Raw genomic sequence first — 21,524 nt, forward strand, 5'->3', positions numbered from 1 at the left:
ACTGTTGCATGTAGTTTTTTGTAGTTTCTCTGGCCTTGGGTTGAATTTGCAAGGATGTTCACTCTTAGAAAGCTTGATTATGTGAACAATCCATCTCACTGTAGCATGATGGACTTTGAAGTGTTTAAAATGGCTTTGTAATCTTTCCCAGCTTCAGGCCTCCAAAGTGCCCAAAGTTTACTATGCATGGTCACACTTGCTAATGGTCACTTAGTCAACTGCACTTAATCATCAGCATCTGGCTGCGTCATCCTGCTTCTGTAAGGAAGCACTGTGTCATGACATGTAAAACTTTAGAATTAAAAGAGGGTGCACTTGCTTTGTTACCATGACTGCATGTGGTATATGGGAGCTTTTTATCTTGAATGAGAAGCGATTGATTTCTGGGCATCTGTGTAAAAAACACTCAAACTGAGAAATAGGTAAAAAAGTATCCAGGTTTTGAACCGGTGGTTAACAAGCTGCTCTTTTCAGTAATTGTTAATGGTTCTTCACTACACTTTAAGCATATATCTTTGTCCTTAGAGGAAGGAACTATACGGTGTATTTGCTTTCCAGAGTCCCAAGCAGGTTAATCCAGTCATACTTGCAGTTTTGGTCCTCTAAACTATTATAAACATCTTGCACTATGACAATGCCTCAAACAGTCCAAATACATGCATGATAAGTTTATTGGTGAGTCTAAATTGTGCTTTACGTGTGAAGTGCTTTAAAGTGGTTTAAGTGTATACATATTTAGCCTTAAAAGCTGGAAAAAAGCAGGAAACTGGAGTGGCTCAAGATTGGGAGTTCGCCTTGTAATTGGAAGGTTGCCGTTCAAGCCCCGGCTTGGACAGTCTTGGTCATTGTGTCCTTGGGCAAGACACTTCACCCGTTGCCTACTGGTGGTGGTCAGAGGGCCCGGTGGTGCCAGTGTTCAGCAGCTTCACCTCTGTCAGTGTGCCCAAGGGTGGCTGTGGCTACAATGTAGCTTGTGGATGACTGGATGTGTAAAGTGCTTTGGGGTCCTTAGGAACTAGTAAAGTGCTATACAAATACAGGCCATTTACCATCTAAAAAAAGTGCACCTCTCATCCAAGAGGTTTTTTCGTGTCAAAAGGTTAGTGGGTCTCAGGTTGCAGTGGAGGTTCCCTTTGAAGGTTGTCCTGAGGGTTGCTGATCCATTGTTATTTATGTGATTTATCACATGATCCATGAGCTGCAAAAAAAGGCATGTGTCGTTGCCATCACTGTGAGAATCAGTGCGAGACCTTACCAACCCCATTATTTTGGTTACTTACATAAAAAACTACAGATAAAGGTTTTGTGCCACTGACAGTAGACTATGACTAAAGTGAACAGAAGATGTAACATCATTTTTCTTAGCCTGTTTTACTGTTTTGTTAATGAAGGCCATGTGTTAAGAATAACTTATTTGTTCTTAAACAGATCATTTGGATGCTTGTTTTTTATAGGTCAGCCCTCTTGAAATCAGATTGGGGCTGTATATGGCCTATGAACCGACAACAAATCATTCAGAATTAGATTTTTATTATTAGTTTAAAGCTTTATTTAACTTAATTAATTTTTTTAAAGTCTACTTTAGATTAGTTTGCTTTCAGATTAGATTCACATTAGATGCTTGTTTCTATGTAGCTTTTATTACTTGAAAAATGTCTATTTTAGTTTAGATGTTATTTATCTTCTTCGGTATTATGATGTTTGTGTGGTATTTGTCACCAGCAAGATATAAGAAGTTCAGAGCAGGCATTACAACAAAAACACAACAATTCATGTTAACTCAGTTTGAAAAAAAAAAAAATTAACAAATCGGACCACAGTGACAGAGACTAAAATTAAGGGCAATTCCTGTTTATTTTAATTTACATGAAGGCATTTGCGAGAGTATATGCATGTATGTTGATGTGCTCCCTGAGGGTGTTTTATTAAAACTAAACAAATCCTGAATAAATGTTCATGCCCATATTTGTAACCACCTATTCCAGCGTCATTGTGGTATTTTAAAATGCTGTATCATCAGCTTGAAACAGACTGACTTCCTCAGAGCGCCTTGATCATCTTACAGCACGTTCATTGATAACCACTGGTTATCAACAAAGAAGATAACTTAAAATTCCTGGGTAATCATTCATGTGTGGATTCAAGTACCAAAAACTGATACATAATCTGTTTTAATATTACTGTTTACTATTTGTATTTTCAGTGTTGGCAAGAGTATTTATTTTTGGAGGAAATACGACTGAAAAAGTCGACTTCCCTTTTCGATGGCTCTTAGTGTAACATCATGCATATTCAACCATGTATAAGTCGACTTGACTACATTTCTTTTTTATATTAAAAAGAAATGTCATCGTGGTGTCTAAAAATTAATCAGCCTGAAACGCACCGGCTTAAACGTTGCTTTTCTTTTTCAAAAAAACATAAAAATGAACTGATATTGTAAATAATTTATTATGTATTATTTATTTGCGAGTTTAGTCAATTATTTAATGATGTATTTGTTTATTTCAGTTTGACACTCTTGCTGAAAGTTTTTACAGCACCTCCTCAGCACCTTCACTTGAATAAAACGATCTCTTCCGGTCCGGTGATTAGCGTCACGTGACGGGTAGTTGCCGAGTCGAGCTCAGCTGACAGGCTCCAGGGAAGTTAGCTTTCAGCTTGTGATGCGGTAAAGCAATCCAACTAAAAGCTGATATTTTAAAAAAAATGGAGCGGTACGGGTCGGACGTGGAGGTCGACGAGCAGAGGACTCCGCTGATTCGCCGGGGACGCGAAGAAGTCCAGAAAGGTGAAAGAAAAAACCAAAGCATTCAGCTAACGATGCGGGCGCTTCGGTCGTTTTGTGCAGCATATGTTTGTAAGAAGCCGCGCTGATTAACTGGGAAGAGGCAGGAAAGACACATACTAACAACCTGAACAGCACAATTTTATCGTTAAAGTGGCTGGTATGTCTGACTGTAGTGTAAACCTTAAATTTAGAGTCGTCACTAACATTATAGAAGGGTTGATTTACTGAATTCACCAGCTGAGTGTGCATTTTTAGGTGTTCATGGTATTTTGCCATCTAAGACATTTAAGTTGGTCATCCACACCTGTGTGTAAACGCAGTTTATCTTTTAATGAGCATCGGTCACGAGGTTTGGCACGTCTGCCCTGGAATCGTATCATGAGACGTGTCTCTGATATGAGTCATGTCATACCTGCATACCCACTGTCAGCTCGAAGGAAAAACGGGTTTTAATTGAATGCAGTGGTTTAGCTCTGAGAAACTGTGCATGCAGTGAACTCACAGTCCTGACAGAACTGACAGGGCAAGTTTAGGTTTGCCAAATGTAAACAGGATTTACTGAAATAAGCTCTGTATCATTTTGGATAAGTTCAGTCGGCTGGATAAAGGAGACCCATTTTAACAGTGACAGTGGTGTGTACTATCAGTCGTATCAGCAGGTAGTTGTACTATATGCAAACTAAATAGACTGATTAAATGGTGAAGTGTAGTTATGAAAATAAGGTTGTGCTACAAGTTTGAGAGCTTTAACGTTGTTGTTAGGTTTGGCTTGTCATTTACTCATTTTAAGGCTGATGGTTTAATCCCCGGTTGCTACATTCTTTCTGCCAAAGCATCCTTGGGGAACCTCCTGAATCCAGAGTAGCTTAGTTCTGAAAATAAGACTTAGAATTTTGAGATTTGATGGTATTATTAGAGTTGACTTACAGATGGGGCTGAGACAGGATACCAATGCAGAAATGTATCATGATGCCTTATCAACATACTGATGCTAGAAATTGATATTATTTATTTAAAATAAACTAATTAGAATCATTACTTAAAGGATAACCAAATTCAATTATAATAATACAAAAGCACAGCATAAAAATATGAAAGGTTTTTAAGATTTGACTTATTAGGATTATGTTGTGTTCCTTTTGTTACACGGATGTTGTGATATTGTAGTATTAATACACAGACCATACGTGCAAACAGATGATTCACACTGCTGTCGTTTCTGTCCCTCAGCTCCAGCATGCGGTTCATCACGCTACGCCCTGGCATTGCTTTCCTCTTATGGCTTCTTTGTAGTCTATTCATTGAGGGTAAACCTCAGTGTGGCGATGGTGGACATGCTCAACAACACCCACCAATCAAACACCAACCACAGTGGCACAGTGTGCCCTCGCCATTCCAACCCTGCAGTTCGCAAACACAATCACACGGTGAGCCGAAATTTGACTGCAGCTATTTAATCCCACTTTAAAGTGTGTCCTCCATAGGTTTAGTCAATTTTAATAAAGTAACAATGTAGCTTGGGAGTATGTTTGCCACCTAAAGTCTTTCTAGGTCCTGAAGTTAGATTTAAATGCAAACCAGTTATATAGACCTGTTGGATTCTCAGTGGAAGTCAGTCTTTTGGTGTATAATTTCATGTACATGTAGAGGTAACAGTTTACTGATTTTACTGATAAGATTTTAAAGTTAAGGAGTTACTATTATTTGCAGGCTCCTTATTTTTATTCATGTCTGTCTGTAGGAAAATAACATACATTAGGCAGAATTATGTGAACGGGGAAACATAGTTGGCATCCAAGACTCAGTACTTTGTAAGTCTTGAATTGACATGATATCAATATCCTAAGCCCTGAAGTCCTAAAGTTTCTAATCTATCCCCTCATAGGCCAGTGTTTACAACTGGGACTCAGAAACACAGGGATGGATCCTGGGCTCTTTTTTCTACGGGTACATCCTGACACAAGTCCCTGGGGGCTACCTGGCTGGCCGCTTTGGACCAAAATGGCTGATGGGCTTTGGGATCCTGGGGACTGTAATTTTTACACTGCTTACCCCTGTGGCTGCTGACCTGGGTGCAGGCTACCTCATTGCTGTCAGAGTGCTGGAGGGGATTGGCGAGGTAGGGGATCAGAACGAAGATGTTGAAAACGGAGCTGAATGCATTTGTGCAGACCTGTTTTATGAACCATAATCACTATCTGTGCTGCAGCCATAAGATTTGCAAATGGCAATAAAATTCATGTGACAGTCCTGAAATGGTTTCCAGGAATAGTTAAGCTAATATTTGGCTATGCTTAAGTGTCATCTGTGCACTTCTCTTAATGTTCCTGATGTGTTTGTCCTCAGGGTGTTACATTCCCAGCAATGTACACCATGTGGGCAGCCTGGGCCCCACCGCTGGAGAGGAGCCGACTTCTCACCATTTCCTACATTGGTAAGACTGCAGCAAGAGCTAGACTGTCAACATAAAGACAAATTGCACTTTTAGCCTATTTTATGCATTTTTTTTTTTTTAATTTCAGTCTACAGCTGATCACTTGAAAAATATTACATTAAGTAAAATATGAGCACTTGGCCACACTAACCTTTATCATGAATATTTAAGCTGCTGGGCTTAGGCTTCTCTTGCAGACCAGCATCTGTCCTTTAACTATTCATGTCCACCTGCCACTTTCTGTTTGTTCTTTCTTCAGTAGTTACACAAACCTACTTATTTTCTCTTCCCAGGAGCACAGCTGGGGACAGTAATAAGTCTTCCTGTATCTGGTGAAATCATCTTTTACCTGGACTGGACCTATGTCTTCTATATATTTGGTAATACATGTAAATTATACTATTGATAGTCGAGTTTAGGAAGATTTGTTTTAAAGGAAAAAAAAAATTCTTAGTCTCACAGTTACTTTGTGCAGTAGTTGCTCTAAGACAGGGGTCAGCAACCTTTAACACCCAAAGAGCCATTTGGACCCGGTTTCTACGGAAAAGAAAACACTGGGAGCCGCAAATACTTTTTGACATCTAAAATGAAGATAACACTGTGTATATTGTTTTTTTTACCTTATGCTTTGTATAAACAGCTATAGTGTGTTGCTTATGAAATCCATGAAGTGCTACGGAGAAAATTACATTTTATCTATGTAATGAACACATTTTTAACCCTTAAAAAATAATAACAAAAAAGAAAGTCAACTAGTTGATGGTCTCTTTTAAATGAATTAAAAAGCTGAACTTATCCATTAGCAAACAAAAACAGTGAGCCGTCATCCTTATATCGCCTTCTGGGCTATCGGAGTGTAGCGTGGCCTTGACCAGAATTTAAAAAATAATTGGAAAAAGCACTATGCTCCTAAAAAATTAAAAATAAATATTTTCAAAATATCTGCATATTTGTTTAACCTGGTTAACGTGCTTCGTGGGGCATGGCTCGCAGTGCCGCTGCAGGAGAGGCAGACGTACCTGAGTGTCATCCACAATCACGCCTCACCGGCTTGCTCTCTCTGCTGTTGCTTGTATGTGTCGGGCTGTGAGCTGGAAAGCTGCAGCCGGCTGTGCGTGTGAAAAGTGATCAATAAAGAGATGCTGAAGAGCATGTTCATGTAAACATCGTCGGGTCTGCCGTGATGTGTTTACAATCGGACTTCTGCTCCTGAACCTCTGCGCGCAGCGTCTGCTGTACGATAGGGGCTGTGCGAAGTCATTTTCATCTTTACGCAGGACTGTAAGCTGTCGTCTGTGAGGCGTGAGCGGTGTTTGTTTTTAACATAGTTCATGGTGGAGAATAGCTGCTCACATATGTATGTTGATCCAAAGATCGACACTCCACAAATTAGGCATACTGGTAGGCCGCTCTCGTCAGAAGTAAATACAAATGAATCTGCCCAGGCATCATTAAATGTTGTATTTTATTCAGATATTTTTCTTTTCTTACATTTCTCCATACTTGGCCTACTGAGGGCTGAAAGTCTCGGTAAATGCACAGCGTTTCAGCGGGTATACCGGCTTCCACGAGTGTGACGCTTATTTTGAGCGACGAAAAATAATAAAATATAACTTTATTCTGATCTTGAAATACAAAAATAATCTTCCAAGTTAGAACTACAAGTTTTAAAAAAGAACTAACACAAATAAAATCCACTTCAGTTAAATACTTATAATTTATTTTTCCAAACCATGCAGAGCCGCAATATAAGGACTAAAGAGCCGCAGGTTGTCGACCCCTGCTCTAAGAGGTGTTTTGTACAAATTTTACCTCAACCTGATTTCATATTTTGTTTATGTGAGTTATTTTTAACAGATTTGTCAGTTTGTTGTTATTATTTAGAATAGCATTCTTTGATAATGGTTGGTATTGTGAATTCGTCAGTGATCAATTTGCTTAAAAACTCTGAATTCACATTGCAGGTAATTTTTTAAAAATCTTGTCTTATGTAAACATGCTACAATGCCTAACACATACTGTCAGCTATGCTTAAAGAGGTTCTTACGTATCAGTCTGAACTCAAATGACTTGTTTGTTGATTAGTCAGCACTTCTTCACAGTGCTGTTTAGCAGCTGTCTCTAGCATCTGTTCCTCTTTGACAGTGGAAATAACAATTTAGAAAATGGAAAGAAGAAAATGTATGCATAAATGGAAACAATGCAGAGGTCTGATTTTTTTTTTTTTTACTTGGAGCTTTTACTTCTACCAAACATATGTCAGATGTAAAAGTCCCTTAAGGCAAGACAGAGATAATGAGATACTCAGACTTCAGTTCAGTTTCAGGAACAGACAACCAAACCACATTCCACATATTTGCTTACTGGATAAAGGCACTCATATGATGGAGGATTTATGCTGGATGAGTGTAGGTCACCAGTGTTGCTTTGTGGTTTGCTCAGGTGCTGTCGGACTGGTGTGGTTCGTCCTGTGGGCTTTTTTCGTCTTTGACAGCCCGAATACCCATCCACGAATATCAGAGCAGGAGAGACTCTATATCACCTCCTCGCTCAAGAATGAGGTAACAGTAGTAACATGATAACAGGTTGTAAATTTTAAAAAAGAAGCAAATTCTCTTACATTAAAGAGCAGCTTTAATATACACTTATTGCATTGCTCTTAGTGCTTGCTGCAGCGTGTTTGCAGGCATTTCCAGTCCAGTCCAGTTATCTGATTCTAATGTTACATAATATCAGTGTATTTCATCATTTTACTTTCTTATCTGTTCTTGTCAAAATACCTGCCATGAATCTGCATTACTGGCACTGCGATGGTGAGCATGTAGCAGCTGGGAGCCCTAGTATGGCTGGATAGACTGCAGTGGCTTTAACCTCCTAGGACCTGGCGTCCACATATGTGGACATCACATTTTGGGTTATTTAGACCAAAATACTCAATTTTGCTCTGCAAGGGCCTGATATCCACCTACAAGGACATTATACTGCTACTGTTCTATCAAAATTTTAAACTAATATCCTCAGATGTGGCTCTTATTTTTCTTAAAAACAAAATAAGGAAAAAATTCATCTGGCATTCATCTGGCCCCAATATGCCCAAATATCAAAGAGAAATTTAAAAATGCATGCTGTGGAAGAGTTCGGGTCTCAGGAGGTCAAAGCTTCATCAGCACAGCAGTGACATTTTTTGCGCAGCTTCATCTTTTCTTTAGTCTTTGGTGAACATCAAGGTTGTTGTTTCAGATGTGTTTTCGAAGAAATTCTAATGAACTTCTTCTGTTATTTCTTCATCCTACTTCTACATTCGCTTTGGTCCAGCTGTCCACCTCGGCGAGCAACATCCCCTGGCGATCCATAGTGACTTCGATGCCGCTGTTGGCCATTGTTGTGGCTCACTTCTCTTACAACTGGACCTTCTACACCCTCCTCACTCTGCTGCCAACCTACATGAGTGACATCCTGGGATTTAGCATACAGCAGGTGAGAAACCACATTAGTTTAAATCAATACCAGAGTGACTTTAAAGAGGACTTGCTCTCATTTTAAGCTGATTTTTATTAGATTTTTTTAAATTCTGGAACTCTAGAGTATGAGTCCTAGTAAAAAAATGTATGTGTATTATTTATATGAAGCTCTTATGGAGCCTTTTGATCACAGGGATTGTAAATACATACACTAACCTCTATATCTGATACTTTAGCCATGCTTCATAGGAAAAGCCATAATTGCAATAGTAAATATTTAACAGAAAATATAGAAAAGCACGATAGATCCCCTTTAAACTTGGGACAAAAGGTTAGTTTGTTTAGAACTCCAGGGAGATGAACCAGTAAAGTAGAAATGACTAACTGCAATACTAAAACATTCAACATCCTTGGTTAATCGTTGTCTTCTGAGAGTACATGAAAAAGTAAAAAATAAAGTCTCCCAGTAATGAAATGATTGTAATTGTCTGTTCCCAACAGAATGGTTTTCTGTCGGCTCTGCCTTACTTGGGATGTGCTGTGGTCGCTGTGCTGAGCGGCCAAATTGCCGACTATCTGCGAGAAACCCGCAAATACCGCACTGTCATTGTCAGGAAGTCCTTCACCCTCATTGGTAATTCATGACAGTCACTGCTGAATCCTCGACTTTTAACTGACTGCAGGCTCTTGACATCAAAAATATTACCAGTATTGCTACTTCACAGTTGTGTTGTTTCTGTAGGGATGATTGGGCCTGCAGTGTTCCTGGTGGCAGCAGGTTATACAGGCTGTGACTACACCTTGGCTGTGACCTTCCTCACCATCTCCTCTTCTCTCGGAGGAGTGTCGGCATCTGGCTTCAACATCAACCACCTTGACATTGCTCCTTCGTAAGAATAACACCTCAGAAAACTGTTGGATGCTACTACTACTAATAATAATGATAATACTTCAGTCATTTTAATTTTGAATCATTTTCAGTGTGAAGATGAGAGATTATGGTTATAAATGTGTAATTCAGTGTATCTTCAGGTTCAGATATCTTTGACATATTGAAGTTTCCCTCTGGCCTGTTGTTATCAAGATAATAATTTTAGGCATCAACATAGCCCATGAGATAATGGAGGATATTTCTTTTTATAAATATAATTACATTTCATTATCAGTGTAGCAACATTATGTACTACATAGTGCTTTTATCGGGTTTATTACTCAGGACTTAATGTTTTTATTTGTCTCTTTAGATATGCCGGTATTCTCCTAGGAATCACCAACACCTTTGCCACCATCCCTGGCATGGTGGGACCAGTCATAGCAAGAGCTCTGACTCAGCAGGTAAGAAACATGTTCAGCAACGATGTAACTAACCAGTCCTTTTTTTGTTTGTTTGTTTCAAAAGTAAAGTCTGGAATCTAGATTAAACATACACATAGAGTACACAGTATCTTTATAGCTGCGAGTAAAGAGGTAGTGAATGGTAGCAGTAAACTTTATTGGATTTTAATATGTAGTGTGCTGCTGCTTCATACAAAATGAGGACACTCTGGGTGTCCTGACAGATGGTATCCTTACTTTAGCATAATGCTTCATTTCCTCTGTAATTGGTTTAGTAAGTACAGGATTAAGGTGTTTAAGGTTTGGCCAATAGGGGGCACCAATAGTCCTAGAAAGGTAACTAAGTGTTACATTAGACCGGAGAAGAGCATACTACATACCTGCATGCTATGTTCAGTCAGTTAATCCAAATTATATTAAATCTGTAATCGTATGTAATCATTTTACACCATGCACGTGACAATAAAACAGCTTAGTAGTGATATTTAATCAAATAAGGCCTTTTCTGTATGTTAACACTAACTGTGCTAATGGTCCTCTAGAACACCATCGAAGAATGGCAGATTGTTTTCTACATTGCTGCTGCCATCGACGTGTTTGGGGCAATATTCTACGCTGTGTTTGGTAAAGGAACAGTGCAGTCCTGGGCTGTCCACACATCTTTTTATCATGCAGACTGAGACATGAGACCCTTTCGGGTTAAATTTTCAGATTTGTCCGGTGGGCAAGTTTCAAACATGAGCTCATTTGGTGGGTAATTTAAGGGAGAGATGTGTTCTAGCTGTATTCATCATGGTCGGATAAGTGTGTAATTGCCATGATATCTTGGAAAGATGTTCCTTAATGTGGCTGTGGGTACATGGTCTTGAAACAGATGAGCCCAATGTCGGTGATTTTAAAAAAAGAAAGTTGTAGCTGTACCTACTCAAATATATTATTTCTCAGAGGAAGAAATCAACATATGCTTTCCCAAGAAGTATCAGAGGAAGCTTTCATTATGAAGCCAAACGGGCTTGCTGGTATGTGGAGGGGGGGCAAATGAGATTAGTTAGTTATGAAGCTACAGGCTGCATAACTAACTATAAAGGCCGGCTAATGTACATCAACTTTGATATTTACAGATAATAATGCATTTTAGATATTAACTCATTATAAATAAGCTATGGAAGAAAATCATTCCACTGTAGGTGGTTTTGTGGATTCAACCTGCTATACCCAATGGTTCCTTTTTACAGAAGGGACAGTTTTAAATGCCTCAGTAAATCCTTAAGTTTTACATCCAGTACACACCGATGCCCACCAAAAATTTTTTTTTTTAAAAAATCTGTTACTTTGTAGCCCATAATGAAGTGCCAGTAGGCTTTATAGTGAATTTTAAAAATCCCAAACGTTTTAAATTCAGCATTATGACTATAGTGTACACTTTTTTCAGGGATGATGCCTTAAAAATGTCTCCAAGCATTTTATCCTTTTTTCTTAGAGAAATGTACTTTTTAAAAAAATGATTACTTGTAATATGGTGCAGTGTCTTGAGCAATGTTCCCTCTAAGCTGAGCGCGTGAGCAATCGCGCACTGCTGACATGGTCTCCCCACACAGAAAATCTGTGCTGCGCACAAAAAAAAAAAAAAAAAAAATCCAGCCTGAATTGGAATGAAAGTAAATACATGTATTTATTTTATTTTGCTGATTTTCTATGCGCGGAGACTGTCAGCAGTGCACGATTGCTCACGCGCTCAGCTTAGAGGGAACAGTGGTCTTGAGTTTTCAGGTTCACAAGCCAACTCTTATTTGAGGTAGCAGGATTTAACGTCACACGGGTTATGATCTCTCCAGTACATCTTATTAATAAAGGGACTTGGCTTTAAATTATTCCCCGAATTCTCAGGTATCTTAAATCTTACAAGGATTTAAAAGGACGTTTGTTTACTTTTAAATTTTGATTAAGCTTATCACATGGAGGCATATTTCCTCAAGTTTTAAGTGTCAGTGTGGTGATCGCCTTCTTTCAGTGTCAATGACAGATTTATTTTTTTCATCATATTTGCACACATTATACATTATGTACAATTTTCTTTCATACATAATCTCAGTTAAGAGGTAAATCCAAGCTAAGCTGTAAGGTTAACATTTTGTCTTTGAAATTTCCGAATATGTATAATGTGCCTTACTGCTTAAAGGATGACACAAGGGTTAAGTTCAAAAGGGATCAGCAATGCAGGCTCATTCTTTTGAGTTCTTTTTGTTACTGACTTCATTTATTTCAGTTGTTATTGTGCTTTGTTTGCACAGAGAATAAAGGGACTAAATTGTACTAAGTAAAAATCATTGTAAAATTCCTCTTTCAAAACATTTGAGAGAAATGTTTTAAATCGCTGTGGTATAAAGACTGTGTAAATCAGATCTTGTGTTGGGGTATTATTTCTTTATCTCCTAGAACACCTTTCACATTAACTAAGAATAATGTGGTTTTACATACTTAATAATTTTAAGTAGCTCAAAGTTGCCTAAAAACGAGCCCTATGCGACTTAATCTGCTTTCTCTCCCATCATCTGCCTCCTTCTCAACCTGGCATCTTCCTGTCACACCAACCCTCTGCGTGTCTTCCTTCACTGCACCCACAAACCTCTTCTATCCTCTACTTTTTATTTTTGCCTCTTACGTCATTTCCAAAACGCTCAGCCTGAGCTGTCCCTCTGATTATACTAATTTCTAATCCTCATCGCTGGTAGCATCCTCTCAATCCAATTTCCTAAAAGACTCAAAAAACTTTGTTTTCAGCCTTGACTTGTTTTATTCTAAAGATTAGTAGATTACATTTGGGGACCAGTCATACATTTGTGAGGGTTTAGAGCAGGGAAAATGCCAGTTATACTCATGAGAAAAAACATGGGGGAAAAAAATGGCAAACAAATTAGTCAGGTTAGTGCACAGGTTAACCGTTTTGTCTGCTTTTAACCCTCAATTCCTGCACCCATTAAGTCAATTCTCTATAGTCACACAATTGTCCTTAAAAGGTGATACTGCTTAACTAAATATACGTTTGCCTGGAAGTGAAAACATGGAAATATCATTTAACGCCTCTATGTTTAACTGCTATTTTTTAATGCCACTGCACTTTAACGTAATTGGCAGAGACGTTAAGCACATAACGTCTTTTAATCCAACTAGAGAGCGGCTGGAAAGGTGAGCCCTTCACCTGCTGCTTACTGCAAACCTTTAAGAGCGGAGCTGTCACTCATTCCTGATATCTCAAAGTCAACTAATGATAGCAAAGCAACAATAACGACAACTGCCTTGTTTATGTATACTATGCTAATTATTAATGAATGCAAAGTCTTGAATTTTAAATGCGCATTTTCCTTCCCTTGAAAAGCCACGATTAAGTTATGCGTCGGGAATTACCGATCATTGAAGCTTTCTGCAGACATTAAAGCGCATATTAACTCGCCGGTGTGTCCGACAATGGATGCTGATATTTGTGCCCTATAATAAACTCGTTTACGTTAACTCGTCGTTGTGATGCTGTGCAACGGCGGGTGCGCGCAATTACGCAACACCCCCGCCTGTCCTGCGAGCTATAACCGGATCAGCGTCTCCCCTCAGCCTATCCGCGCCTGCAGCCAACCTGACACCGGCCAGCTCTCAGGTACGACGCAGTACACGATATAATGCATGAAGTGGACTTTATTTTATCGATTTATTTTTTGATGCCAGCAGTCAATTATCTGGGCCTGTTTTTATTTTTAGCGGTTCTGTGTGTGGGGATACTGTGATGCAGGACAGGCGGCTGGTAGTTAATGCGCATCCAGGCTTCAGTAAGCGGGCAGATAACAGAACATGGCGGAGGGTTGACATTTCCGTTAATTCCTTCAGACATTAGATTTAGTGCAATACTTTAGATTTTTCTGAAGCTCCGCCCTCTGTTTCTATAGGTTTATTTTTTTAACCATCTTTTAGAAGTGAAAGCGCACTGCGGCAGCCGCTGTGACGTTATCTGTGAAGGATGAGTTAAACGCGCGCATGTAGATGACTGTCCTTGCCCTAAGTTCACCTGAGCAAGATCATGTGGGGATACATATTACAGTTGGATTAAGCTACTTGACGTTCAGCCTGCTGCAGAGTGCATTCAGACTAAATATGTCACACGGGTTTGGTTAAACAAAACTTCGCAGTGCATGTGTGAAGCCTAATGTTCAGGGTCATCACCCCGTCACCCCCACAGAGTCTTTAACAGTACCTGTTTCCCTTTGCGTGAACCTGTGCACAGTGCACTGCAGTGTCTGAGTAATGGCTGCTACACTGTTAGTAGACTAGACCTGACAAAATGGTGGATTCTGGCTGGGAGGGAAGCTGTACTGAGTCTGTGGCTGTGAAAAAGAGGATGGTGCTGTGAAATATCATCTGAGCTACCTGGATGTGTTGGTGCACAGAGTGGTGAGAACAGGAGAAGCATGTGGATGTGAAAGAGGAGAGCAGGGGTGTGGATGGATGGAGGGATAGAGTAAGAGAGGGAGGAGTGTTGTGTGTTCTGTGCAGTTCACTGATATCCTCCCTAGTCCTCGGAGTCTTCTGAGATGCTAAAGAAAACACGTACTGACAATCAAGAGCCTTCTTCTTAGCAAATCTGAGCCCAAGTTACTTTCACTTTACTCCTTTGAGCAGTATTTTAATGTAATTACAAATTCTTCCTGCACCAGCTGAGATTCCCACTCCAGTATTTTTCCACAGAGCCATGCAATACCTTGAATTTCTGCCAGCATAATGTTGAACCCTATGGTGTTTAATTACACAAACAAGTCTGGGCTATTTTCCACCATCAAATAATATGTTATTCACTCACAACAAGCCCATTTCACTATATGTCAGTCACAACAGCTAGTTCATCAATCCATTGCTTCCTGACTGTAACTTAACCCTGGCTTTAGCAGACAGACTGCCTCGTGACTTCTGCCAGCTCCAGTCATCATGGGAAAGGAGAAACTCCACATCAACATCGTGGTGATTGGCCACGTGGACTCTGGCAAGTCCACCACCACAGGCCACCTTATCTACAAGTGCGGAGGCATTGACAAGAGAACCATCGAGAAGTTTGAAAAGGAAGCTGCTGAGGTAAGGAGACGGGAGAGGAAGACGACCTCTTTAACTGCCCGCCGCTCTTCACATATTAAGGCAGAAGCCATGCGGATCAAATAGAAATTGACACAATAGAAGCTGTTTGAGTTTTATATAATTTAAAAGAGATTAAATTGTTTGCAAAAAAGTCTTGAAGGTTAGTGTTGCTTGTGTCCCAGATGGGGAAAGGATCATTCAAGTACGCCTGGGTGCTGGACAAGCTGAAAGCTGAAAGGGAGCGTGGCATTACCATCGACATCTCACTGTGGAAGTTTGAAACTAGCAAATACTACGTGACTATCATCGATGCCCCGGGTCACAGGGACTTCATCAAGAACATGATCACCGGGACCTCTCAGGTGTGTAACATGAGGATGCTAGGCCACTATGAAGTATATTAGCTTCTGTATTGCATGTTTTAAGGTGCTTTTGCAAGCTTGTGTACACAAAGTGCATCACTTGCTATTACATTGAAGTATTTCAGTTGCCATTAGTGACTATCGTAGATGTTGAATTTGGTGTAGAAATTATTACAGTACATTACATTACAGTATTAGCATCCAATAGTGGTAGTATTTCAAAGTTACTGAGGAATCCTACTAAAGCTGCATCCACTGCATTTTTAGGCAGACTGTGCTGTGCTGATTGTGGCAGCTGGCGTGGGAGAGTTCGAAGCAGGTATTTCCAAGAATGGACAGACTCGGGAGCACGCCCTCCTGGCCTACACTCTCGGAGTGAAGCAGCTCATTGTGGGAATCAACAAGATGGACTCTACGGAGCCAAACTACAGCCAGAAACGTTACGAGGAGATCGTGAAGGAAGTGAGCACCTACATCAAGAAGATTGGATACAATCCTGACACGGTTGCCTTTGTACCCATTTCCGGCTGGAACGGAGACAACATGCTTGAGCCCAGCCCTAATGTAAGTACTAAAACAAAGCATAGTTATGCAAAAGCCAGGATGTGGCCCATTTGAATATTCATTTGTTTGACTGGTGCCGTGGATAGAAAGCTGTAGCTCAATACAGCTCTTGGACAAACTCAAACATGATCTGTCAAAGAATCTAAAGCGAACTTTTTCTCTAATTTCCCTTTCAGCAGCTATAGATATAAATAAGAAGTATTTTTCTTCAACATGAATCATAGTGGTGTTAGCTAGGGAAAAAATAAAATGCAACTTTCTGCTAGTTAAATTAACTTCTTCATAAGATCAAGACGTGTCATTCATTCATTTAAAAAGTGACAAAAAATGTCCTGGAGGTTAAGAAACCAATAAAATGTTCTGTTATTATTTTCATTTAGAATTGAAATTATTACTGTATAAAATTGTGTATTATTATTTTTTCCTTCTTTCCTCTAGATGACATGGTTTAAGGGATGGAAAATAAATAGGAAGGAAGGTAATGCGTCAGGAACCACACTACTGGAGGCTCTGGATGCCATCCAGCCCCCCACCCGTCCAACAGACAAACCTCTACGTCTTCCCCTGCAGGATGTCTACAAGATAGGAGGCAAGTGGTGTACAAATAACATATGGATAAACTTTTAAGATACTTTGGGAATAAAGGATAGTTATGACATTTCAAAACATGGAAAACCACATACCTTTTTCAGTAGAGAACTGAAACACTTTTAGTTTGCTTTACTCTGCTTTACTCTGACCTCTTTTGCAGGAATTGGAACAGTCCCCGTAGGTCGTGTGGAAACGGGATTACTGAAGCCTGGAATGGTGGTGACATTTGCCCCTGTCAATGTGACTACCGAGGTCAAGTCTGTAGAAATGCACCATGAGGCACTGAGCGAAGCCCTACCCGGTGACAACGTTGGCTTTAACGTCAAGAACGTATCTGTCAAGGATATTCGCCGTGGCAATGTTGCTGGTGACAGCAAGAATGATCCACCACAGGAAGCTGCCAACTTTACTGCTCAGGTAGATACAAGATTTGGATGTAAAAAATCCAATTACAGTAGAACGAGCACATGACTTAAATTCATCTCCATCTAATGTCAGAACTATTTATATTCTCAATCCTCAAGGCAGATAAGAATGTGTTCAAATAAGACGACAGCAGAAAAACTAGAAATAAAAAAAAAAACAAGAAAGCTTTTTTTGCGGTTATTAATAAGGCACTGATGTTGTCCCTTTGCTTTGCAGGTGATCATCCTCAACCACCCAGGCCAGATCAGCGCAGGTTATGCTCCCGTGCTGGACTGTCACACTGCTCACATTGCCTGCAAGTTTGCAGAGCTCAAAGAAAAGATTGATCGCCGCTCTGGCAAGAAGCTGGAGGACAACCCTAAATCCCTAAAATCTGGAGATGCTGCAATTGTAGATATGATCCCTGGCAAACCAATGTGTGTCGAGAGCTTCTCTGAATATCCTCCCCTTGGTGAGTTCAAGTAGTTCCTAGAGCAGGGGTCACCAACACGGTGCCTGCGGGCACCAGGTCGCCCGCAAGGACCACATGAGTCGCCCGCGGGCCTGTTCTAAAAATAGCTCACCATAACAACTTACCAGTAAGCTGCATCTATTTTTATTTTTTCTTGCTATTTTTTTTTAATCACAATTGCATTGGCGTTAATTTGTTAGAGATAATATATAAAAAAAATGTTTATTATTAAATATTAGATCATGATCTAATATTTAGTGCTAGCTGGTCTCCACGGAAACAGTTGCCGTGAAGACCAGCAAAGGCAAAGGTGAGGAGATGAGGAAAACATGGCGGAAAAAAGGAAGAAAACATATAATTTTCACAGTGAATGGGAGGAAGAGTTCTTTTTTACCACTGTGAAAGATTCATGCGTGTGTCTCATTTGCGGGGCAACTGTGGCAACGGCAAAGCGGCACAACGTGGAGAGACATTTCCGAACGTGTCACACAAGCTACCATGCTAACTACCCAAAGGGCAGCACACTGCGAGCGGAAAAGGCCCGCGAATTAAAGGCAGGTTTGAGCAAACAGCAGTCTTTTTTCACGAGACCGGTGAAAAACTCTCAAAAAGCAACCGAAGCCTCATTTAGAGCTACACATTTCATGATTAAGAAAAAGAAGGCATTTTTAGACGGGGAGTATTTCAAAGAAGCAATGATGATAATTGCAAAAACTGTGCTTAAAGACGAGAAATATGGAAACGATGTAATCTCCACTCTCTCTGATGTCCAGCTGGGGGCAACTACAATTGTTAGAAGAGTGTCGGCTATGTCCGGGAACTTGGCCGATCAGTTGGATCAGGAGCTGGCAAAGTGCAGTTGGTTTAGCATCCAGTGTGACGAGTCCGTCGACAGCAGCAGTACAGCACAGCTGATGGTCTTTATCCGGATGGTATTTGATGGTTTCTCCACAAAAGAAGAACTTCTGACACTACTGCCGCTAAAGACAACAACGAAGGGAGTTGACATCTATAACGCGGTGAAGGAGTTTTTCGCGAAGAAAAAGGTACCGTTGGAAAAGCTGGTATCAGTGACTACCGACGGGGCTCCTGCTATGATCGGCCGACATACGGGATTCATCGCTCACTGTAAAGGTGACACAGAGTTCCCAAACTTCATGCATTACCACTGCATCATTCACCAGCAGGCGTTATGCGCAAAGGTGATCGGCTTCGAGCACGTCATGACTCCCGTCGTGAAGATCATAAACAGCATCCGCTCCAGAGCTAAACAGCACAGAACATTCAAGGTGCTATTGGAGGAGCTGTCAGCTGAATATGGTGACCTGCTACTACATACGGAAATCCGATGGCTCAGCAGGGGACGGATTTTGCTTCGTTTTTTGTCACTTTTGGGTGAAATCAAGGAGTTCATGCAATCCAAAGGGGAAGACACATCTCTGCTGGAGGACACTGAGTGGACACTTGACCTTGCGTTTTTAACAGACATTACTGGGAAACTGAACCATTTGAACTGTGAGCTGCAAGGCAAAGGTAAGACTGTTGCTGACATGATAAGTGCTTTAAATGGATTTAAAGCCCAGATGAACATTTTCTCTGTGCATTTACAGAGAAAAAAGGTGCTGCACTTTCCCTCTGTGCAGATGGTGCTGAAAGACAATGCTTCTGCATCTGAGACTTTTGACAAAGTTGCAGAAAAGTACACTCAAGTCATAAACCGACTTGGTCAAGAGTTTGAGAACAGGTTTTGTGACCTTGATCAGCTTGAGCCATGTGTCTCATTTGTTTCCAATCCTTTCATGAATGTGGACACAACATGCATTGCTGAGCAACTAAGTTCAATGTTCAGCTTGGATGCTGGACAGGTGGAAATCGAAATTGTAACATTGCAAAATGATGTCCACCTCAAAGCCTATCTGGGTGCACCAAACTTTTGGTGCCTTGTTGACACAGAAAAGTACAGTGGTGTGTGCACAGCAGCTATGAAGGTTGCCAGCCTGTTTGGTTCAACCTATCTTTGTGAATCAGCCTTTTCTGACATGAACTTCATCAAGAACAAACACAGAACACGCCTCTCCGATGCACATCTGCAAGACTCACTCAGAGTTGCAGTGTCAAGTTATACCCCAGATTACAACACACTGGTGAACAGCATGCAATGCCAGGTTTCCCACTAACAGACAAAGAAAGCCATATTAGATGTTCTCAGTGGCAACATTACAGTGTCATGTCAAAGTTGAATTTAATTATTGAAAAACAAATGTGTTTGTAACATGTGACAATTTGCTTTAAAATGCTGCCAATTTGGTGAAAAGTTCTGTAAAATTTGAAAGTTGATTTTTTGTATGTTACATACATACAAAAATAATGTATGTAACAGTGCATGATTTGTTAAAATTTGTTAGTGGTAAGTGAAAATGTTGTAGAAGTGATCACTTCAAAATGTAAATACTTGCAGAGATATATAGAAATAAAGCGTTGCATATTGATATTTATGTTTCCTACCTTGTTTCCTAATTGCATTCTTTATAATTATGGTGAAAAATAATTAACATAATTAGTGTCCGTACATAGATGAATATCATTAATTATTAATGATAACACATAATTAAGTTAAACTGAGGAAATTTGTTATTTGAGAAGTGTGTGTCAAACTGGTAGCCCTTCACATTAATCGGTACCCAAGAAGTAGCTCTCACTTTCAAAAAGGTTGGTGACCCCTGTCCTAGAGTTTCAAGAGCTTCCCTCATCAAAAGGCATCGTGGCTCCACTTTGAAGTCATGCGATATTTTATGATGAACTCAAACGTCTTTTATTCTTCTTCACTTTGCAGGTCGTTTTGCAGTGCGTGACATGCGTCAGACTGTGGCTGTCGGCGTGATTAAAGGTGTGGAGAAAAAGGTCTCCACTACTGGTAAAGTCACCAAGTCTGCCCAGAAGGCCCAGAGGAACAAATGAATGTTGTGCTACTCTGCCGACCCCAAGGTCTCCCAAGGCAGGACATCAGTCATCCAACTTCATCCTAGAATTGGCTACTTCAACTTAATAATTAAAGACTGGTTAATCATCACAATGCATCGCAAAAGCATTCGAAGGAAAGAAAAACACTTAGATCTTTAGTCCTTGAGGCAGCACTCCTGGTTCCATTTCAGTGGTTAGATTACCATTAAGTACAGTGTAACATCAACATGTTTCAAATGTGTGCACTGTTGATTCGCGTCATGGAAACACTATTCTGTGCTATTTAGACATCTAATAATTAGAGATACTGCAACCTATCACCTCTCTAGTTCAATGGAGTGTAGGTTCTGAACTCTTTACATGATATTATATGTTGTCCTGCTTTTAGTGTTTGTTTGCAACTATATGGCGCTCTCTAGGAGCAAGGAGTCATAACTGTGTCCTTCTGTGTAGTGGAGTAGTAGAGAATTTGTTCTGTTTAAGCTTTAAAAAGAACTTAAAACAAAAAAAGGTCAAAAATTGTCCTCCCAGGACTCTAGTCCACATGTGGACTCTTAAAGCACTTTGATTGGCATTTTGCTAATTTTGCACTTGCACTTGTAGTTTAAATTGGCATAAGCTATAGCACCTTATTGTAAGATGGCATGAGCCTCTTTGTAACATTAAACATATTTCAACCAAAATGTGCTGCCTTTAGCAGTTTTTCCCCCCTTCTGTGTAAAGCTGTGAGAGCAACAGTTGTGTTGAAGTTTAAGATTCTTAAAATATGACACAATATCTGCAATACACCTTTCTATCCACAAGATGTAGCTATTGATATAGAAATAAAAGAGAAACTAATAAGAATTTCAAACAAAGATCAAGTTTATAAAATTGCAGGCACAGTGCTGTGTCGGCACCTTAGAAGGCTATAGCCTCACCCTATGGCCAATAGCAATCATCCAGGAAGTAATAAGCCCAGCACTCACCGAGTGATTGTGCTATTACACAATACACACAGCATAGCATACGTGAGGACTACATGCAATAGGACCTG

The 21,524-nt window shown here is 40.0% G+C and overlaps 2 protein-coding genes across 3 annotated transcripts; both read left to right on the top strand.

Annotated features, from left to right (window-relative positions):
* Positions 1 to 2,604: 2,604 nt before the first annotated feature.
* On the top strand, positions 2,605 to 12,423 carry slc17a5 (solute carrier family 17 member 5). Its single transcript, XM_080869276.1, has 11 exons — positions 2,605 to 2,791; positions 4,022 to 4,218; positions 4,677 to 4,910; positions 5,138 to 5,225; positions 5,519 to 5,605; positions 7,668 to 7,786; positions 8,541 to 8,702; positions 9,188 to 9,320; positions 9,429 to 9,576; positions 9,931 to 10,021; positions 10,564 to 12,423. Exons 1-11 carry the CDS (start codon positions 2,710 to 2,712, stop codon positions 10,699 to 10,701), a joined length of 1,479 nt encoding a protein of 492 aa, XP_080725402.1. The 5' UTR covers positions 2,605 to 2,709; the 3' UTR covers positions 10,702 to 12,423.
* A 133-nt stretch (positions 12,424 to 12,556) lies between these two features.
* Positions 12,557 to 21,157, top strand: eef1a1a (eukaryotic translation elongation factor 1 alpha 1a). 2 transcript variants are annotated; one of them, XM_080869278.1, is made up of 8 exons: positions 12,557 to 13,670; positions 14,953 to 15,133; positions 15,316 to 15,495; positions 15,763 to 16,059; positions 16,498 to 16,648; positions 16,811 to 17,067; positions 17,293 to 17,527; positions 20,361 to 21,157. In XM_080869278.1, the coding sequence occupies exons 2-8, from the start codon at positions 14,990 to 14,992 to the stop codon at positions 20,483 to 20,485; spliced, it is 1,389 nt and encodes a 462-aa protein (XP_080725404.1). In that variant the 5' UTR covers positions 12,557 to 13,670; positions 14,953 to 14,989; the 3' UTR covers positions 20,486 to 21,157. The 2 variants fall into 2 exon arrangements, with proteins under 2 accessions (XP_080725404.1, XP_080725403.1); XM_080869277.1 differs by having other exon boundaries at positions 12,557 to 15,133.
* The last annotated feature ends 367 nt before the right edge of the window (positions 21,158 to 21,524 follow it).

The sequence above is a fragment of the Rhamphochromis sp. 'chilingali' genome (genome assembly GCF_963969265.1).
Source record: "Rhamphochromis sp. 'chilingali' genome assembly, chromosome: 20".
NCBI lineage: Eukaryota > Metazoa > Chordata > Actinopteri > Cichliformes > Cichlidae > Rhamphochromis > Rhamphochromis sp. 'chilingali'.